This window comes from Papaver somniferum, chromosome 2, assembly GCF_003573695.1.
Source record: "Papaver somniferum cultivar HN1 chromosome 2, ASM357369v1, whole genome shotgun sequence".
Taxonomy (NCBI): Eukaryota; Viridiplantae; Streptophyta; class Magnoliopsida; order Ranunculales; family Papaveraceae; genus Papaver; species Papaver somniferum.
This window is the reverse complement of record NC_039359.1, coordinates 129,957,773-129,964,039: the sequence shown is the minus strand read 5'-3', so window position 1 is coordinate 129,964,039 and position 6,267 is coordinate 129,957,773. Positions and strand designations below refer to the sequence as shown.

The 6,267-nt window shown below is 38.0% G+C and overlaps 2 protein-coding genes across 2 annotated transcripts; both read right to left on the bottom strand.

Moving 5' to 3' along the window:
• Nucleotides 1-1,199: 1,199 nt before the first annotated feature.
• LOC113349115 (E3 ubiquitin-protein ligase WAV3-like) lies at nt 1,200-4,483 on the bottom strand. The gene is made up of 2 exons (XM_026593036.1): nt 4,305-4,483; nt 1,200-3,852 (listed from the first exon to the last, which is right to left on the bottom strand). The coding sequence occupies exons 1-2, from the start codon at nt 4,308-4,310 to the stop codon at nt 1,474-1,476; spliced, it is 2,385 nt and encodes a 794-aa protein (XP_026448821.1). The 5' UTR covers nt 4,311-4,483; the 3' UTR covers nt 1,200-1,473.
• A 410-nt stretch (nt 4,484-4,893) lies between these two features.
• LOC113353939 (factor of DNA methylation 3-like) lies at nt 4,894-5,598 on the bottom strand. Its single transcript, XM_026597409.1, has 2 exons — nt 5,255-5,598; nt 4,894-5,109 (listed from the first exon to the last, which is right to left on the bottom strand). Exons 1-2 carry the CDS (start codon nt 5,390-5,392, stop codon nt 4,966-4,968), a joined length of 282 nt encoding a protein of 93 aa, XP_026453194.1. The 5' UTR covers nt 5,393-5,598; the 3' UTR covers nt 4,894-4,965.
• Between the last annotated feature and the right edge of the window lie 669 nt (nt 5,599-6,267).

The following is a 6,267-nucleotide window of genomic DNA, read 5'->3' as shown; positions in this document are numbered from 1 at the left end:
CCGGTTAGAGACGGGTTGTATTGGTAAAAGGCAGAAGAATCAACACGTGCAGAAAGAAATGCTGAAATTACGGAAGAATCTCGGTAAAACAAAATATGAAGAAATAAATATGTGCGATAAGTTGGATTGAAAATTTCTCATATCGCTCACTTTATAAAGAGAACGAAATGAGAAGAGGCAATATGTAGGAGTGAAATATCGCACATTCATTATGTATGCGAGGTAAAGGTCATCTAAGGTAGGCGAAGATAATCGCACATGTTAAAATAAGGATGACGTATTTAATGATGTCAGCATAATCACGAGTAAATTGTGATGATCTGTGCGAAGTGTAAAGTGTGCGAGATTGAGTGAATGTACATAAGCGATTGTAACGCACAGTGATTCCGAAAATAGGGGATCTATTAGCTACCATCCACTATGTAGTACCCTATATAAGGGTAAGGAACCTGTGTATTGAGTGAGATCTCTAAGGTGAATGTTAGGCAAGAAATTAAGAGAGAGAAAGTTTATTTGGAGAGCAAGTAAAGTCATTTTATTATCTTGTTACCAATTATAGAACTTGATAAATAATAAACGAATTCCATTATGATTACTTAGAATCTTGTCTAAATTCATAGGGATGTGGCAGTAGGATTTCATGCAACTACAATTGTTTCGTAAAATGTGTGTAGCAGTACTATTGAATGCTTTTGATGAAATGTTGTTCAAGTTCATGATTATCATTTTTGCACATTTGGCAGTATTTTTGTGGAATCTTGATTCCATATTTTTGTATATCTTGATTGACTCGTGCTGTCTCTTGGCCTGGTTCAGTCTCGGTTGTTTCCATCAAGGGATGGTTCAACAGGCCTTAGTTCTTTTTTACTAGTTTTCTATGCTCTACTGTACACTGTTCAAATGATGGCAGCTCACTGGAGTTCTTGCACTAGTTTTTTTTTATGTTACATTGCTGTTTCAGGCTTCCAAGCTTGGGACGAATGCATAATATCATTGGCCAGTATTGTCATTGGATCAACTGTGATTGCTATCGTCTTGGTCAACCAGAGAGAACTTTTATTCATAGCTGGAGGAGTTAAAATGCTTGCTGGAGAGGTCGCTAGATACACTATCCTTGGGGGATATTGAAATTAAAATTGCCCTGCGCATCGGTACTCATTGCAAAATTGCTCTTACAACTATGCAATTGAAGGCGAATGCAGTTGACAATCACAAATTTTATTACTTACTAGTCATGGACAACAAGAAGAAAAAAAAACCCGGATGTATCCTTAAAATCGCACTCCACAAACCAAGAATCACACCAAAGTGACCATCCAGAGAAGTAAAACGAAATACTCAGTAAGTAATTGTAGTCTTTTTTCCACGGTTAAAGTTAACTGATTTCGTCCGACACAAACTGGTTTACCACAGTGCATAACACTGCTAATACCACACTGTCATTTTTAATTAACTGTTGGATGTGAGCAGCGACTAAAGCAATCCTTTCGCCTTTTCCAACCAAGTATTGTAAACATCATTCTCAAATAGAACAAAATGCACCTCTTTGAAGTCACCATCCGATTCCATTACAGCAGATATTGCAATTGTAGCAGCTTCATCATAGGGATAACCTTGAAGACCACAAGATATGGCAGGAAAAGCAATATACTCTATCCTGTTCTCTTTTGCGAGCTTTAAGCAGTTTCTGTATGCATTTCTTAGAGTAACTTCCGGGTGATCGTCAACAGCATAAATAGGACCAACAGTGTGAATAACATGTGAAACAGGCAACTTGAATGCTGGAGTAATTCTCGCTTCTCCTTTTGGACAGCGAATTTCAGGACAAACCTCTGCAATGGTATAACACGCTGCTCGTAGTTTCGGTCCTGCGGCTCTATGTATAGCTCCATCAACTCCCCCACCTCCAAGCATCCGTTCATTGGCTGCATTTACAATGGCATCAGAAGTACCATTGAAACGCCACTTTGTGATATCACCTCTTTGAATTTTAAGACTACTTGAAGAAGAAATTTTGAAAGCCATAGTACCATCATCGGCAGTGCCTCCACTGTTAGGCGCAATTGAAAGTTTACTGAAAAGTGAAATGGGGGAGCTGGGGATTGTAGGTGAGTTATTTACAAGTGATTTTGGAACAGATGCACGAGATCGTTGAACCATTTTACTCATGGAAGCTGTCTGGTAAGTACTCTCAGTAGAACCTCCTCGAGTTGTAGCCTTTTGCCTCGAATGTGAACTCATTCCTGAAAGTAGATATCCCCTTCCTGTTGATTCATATGTTTTCTTGCTTTTCATCCTCGATCGTACCTCTTGAAGCTCTAAATCTAAATCAACAGAAAATTTGTCACCAGCATGCACAGAGGCAGTTTCTGATATCTGCATCCTACAACCATCAATTATAGACCATGCGGCGGGCAGATCACCTCTCTCAGCAGCCACACGCGAATTACTCATGGCCTCAGCGGCCTGCAACCGGTTCTTTTGCCTAACTACCTCTATAGAAACAACCATATCTTCATCAACCATTTCGGGTCTCTGAAGTTTCACTTCTATAGCTTCAGTAGTGACAGATTCTTTAGTAAAAGGATCTTTGTATCCACAACATACACTAACCAACTTCATCTGATTGCTGGAATTCCCATCAGGTACAACTGGAATGTTGACAAGCACGAGAAAATCCCTCTCCTCATCTGCATACAAATCCCCGATGTCTACAGATCCTGTTCGGTTATCACCTTTCAAATGAGTGGAATAACTCCCTGCTTTTAGTTGACTAAGACAAAGATAAGGGTCAAGCGACTGGATGTGTACTTTCAAGTCTTGCACAACTACACTCAGGAGACCACCAATACATTGGGCAAATGCATCTTGTATTAATCCCTCGGCTTCAATAAAAGAAAAAGTTCCCTTGGAACCCTCCGCAATCGAGTGCAACATGACGGGATCATGGTCTGCACCAAATCCAAATGTATGAACTGGAATTTGCAACCTCGAAATTTCTTTAACATTGATCTCCTTCGTGTATGAGTCTTGCCCGTCGGATAATAGCATGATACTATAAACAGGATTTTTCTGTTCCCGGTCTTCAATAACCTTTGTGCCCTTCTTGAGTCCTTCTACAATGTTTGTCCCACCACCAGCAACCAGAGAATTGACAGCTTGTAGTGCATGTTGTTTCCCAGAATCAGTCATGAGGAGAAGGGGGAAGAGGCGACAGGCATCAGATGAGAAGCTAATAACAGACAATCTGTCAGAAGGGCCAAGGTTCTCTATCACAAACCCCATGGCTCGCTTTAGCAATTTAATTTTTGTACCTGTCATGCTACCACTTATATCAAGAACCGTGACGAGGTCAATTGGTGCACGACAAGTTACATCACTATTAACTTGATCTATATCAGTGACATTAGATTTGACATTGACGAGTATATGGAAGTTTTCTTTCGAAACAGACCGCGGAACAGCTGGGAATTCTGTGTGTGTTTTGATATCTATGGATCTGATAACAGAAATGTTATTAGATGAAAAGTTGGAATGGGAATTTAAGGGATCATCGTCATCGAAGACAAATGGCTCAGAAGATGGAATTTGTGATGTAATGGCCCGATTATAGAATGTTCGTGAAGGAATATGTGGCCGTAATGGGGGTGGTGTAAGTCCACCAGTTGGATTTGGAGCAGTACCAATGACAGGAATATCCTTCCATTGAGCATCACAAGTTGGGCAAATCTGGTTTCCAAGCTTCACATATGAAGTGATGCAATTGAAATGAAAGGGATGTGAGCACTCTGCAGAGAATATGGCATTACCATCTCCAAATATCAAGGCCCCATTACATAAAGTACAAATCCTCTGTCAAATAAAAGATAAGAACACCCATTAGAAGAAACTTTATATGAAGAACAAATAACTAAGCAACACAATTAGTAAATCTTGCAAACAATGTTGACAGAGCACATCCATTAGTAATTTAGAACCAACCGATTTTTCATCAATGGACAAATTTACACTTTTTGAACACATGTAGTAGAGCTAAAAAACTGATAATCTAGCAAAGCAAAGAGAGTTTCATAAATCATTTAATCACATATAGTCATAAATTGATTGCAATTTAAACATAAAGGCATGAAAATTGAACGAATAAAATGAAAAAGATGGTAAGTCAAAGCCAAATGAGCCAAATGAGCCAATCTGAGATGAATCAATGATCAGATATCTTTCACAGTTGATGAAAAGATGATGTTGAAGTGAAAAGTCAATGATAACAGTTGAAACTAAAAGAGATTTTCAGAAGTTATACTCACCACCATGAATGTATCGTCTGAAACAACCCAACCAGAGAATGATCAATCAGTGAAATGAAATAAACACCAATGTCTTGTATCTGGTTTACAATGAGATCACCACCAACACCAATTAGCACTTCTGCAAACAAACTTGTATAGAATGAAAAATACCAAGTCTTTCTTTTGATCTTCCGAGTTTTAAACAGTGCAATGAATTGGTCTTAAATAAGATGTCAAGTGATGGAATTTTGTAAACTTAAGTCTTAAGATAACTTCACTTGTCTTTTTTTTAATTAAAAATGATTCTATATAATAACAGCCGACCGTGTTGAAAAGTCACAATAGTCTTTGTTTAACTAAGTAAACAAAACGGAATGCTTTATCTATCAAATTATGAACTTTGAGATTAAATTAACAGAAAAGCAATAAAGGTGGTAATTCAGCTTCTATTCAAAATATATAATGACCATACCGGAGGATTCATTCACCATTGTACTTAAGCTGCACAAATGTAATTTACTGATCCACAAAAAGGCATGGCAGATAACAACAGAAAAAAAAAAAAAAAAAGGTTTGCATGGCTCTCGAAATCACTTATGTGGCTGGATGATACTTTCCCAAGTGACAAGGAAGAGCTGCAACTCCTTCCTTTGCAGTAGCTCTCATGTTCTCCTTAAAGTCAAAGTTCTGGAACTGGAAATCTACCGCATGGGTTATATTCATTGAGCTCCATAAGAGCATGAACAACTGCAAAATATGATTCCACACCCTTTCCGTTCTTCAAACCTTTCAACAATTCATCCTCCTCCTCGTTGATCAATTCCTGCAGCAAACAAACATACACATAAATGATCCCTAAGTTTAATACTCTCGGTATCTGTTCGCAGTTTAACGATTGCATTAACATATTAATTACACCAATTTCAGGAGTCAATTAGGATGTCAATTGCAAGAGAATGAGATATTACCTGGTGTTTGCCATTAACAAGAGTAATTTTGAAAGGATGCCAATATGCATCTCTGACATTCGCATCAAAAAGGCCACAAATCTGGGCAAACTGACTGGTTAATGCATCACCAAACAGCTTCAAATCTAACTCGCCCATTATCTTAATCCCAATGAAACTCTAAGAATTTAAACTTCCTCCAGTTTCCTGCAATTTAGTGGCAGCCCATATATATACAATACAATTAACAACAAAGTGAGCTATTTCAACAAAACTCCAAATGTGTAGATCAAAATCAGTATAAATCAGTTTAAGCTCTCTCAATCAAAAAGAAAAAATGTACCCCAATTTGTAGTTGTAAGAAATCTTACAACTACACTCCACAATAACTAATTCAATCTCTAGGTGATCATCATGAATTCTTGTTTTATTAACTAAAGATTAAGAATGTTTATAAGAATGATTCAAGTATTACAACAATTCTACTTGAAACCTAAGCTCACTTTCTCTCTCTTCCTATTTCCTTTCCAAGATTTGTCCTAGAATCCTCCTAGAAACAATGACCTCTCCCCTTTATATAGAATTTTACATATTGGATGACAGCTAAGAAACCCATTATTTTCGGGATCACCATGCGACACATTCGCTCATATTCGCATAGCGTACCTTCTCGCACAGTTCTTCACACTTTACTCGTGACTTTGCTGACATCATCTGGTGCGTCATCTCAACTTTGCTATGTGCAATGCTCTTCGCTCACGTTGTATTCTTTACTTCGCGTAGTTATTAACGTGTGCGATATTTAACTCCTACATTTGCCTCGTCTCATGTTGCTTATTCTTCAGAGTGAGCGATATGAGAAATTCTCCTCTTGAAAATCGCACATGCCTATCTTTTTCCATTATACTTTGTCGACAGTTATCCGGATTTCAAGTTCCTCTCTACACGTGTCGATTTTCTTCCCTTTTACCGGCTTGAACTGTCTTCAACCGGTTACTTCCTTTCATCTATTTAATGGTTTTTTCACAATAATC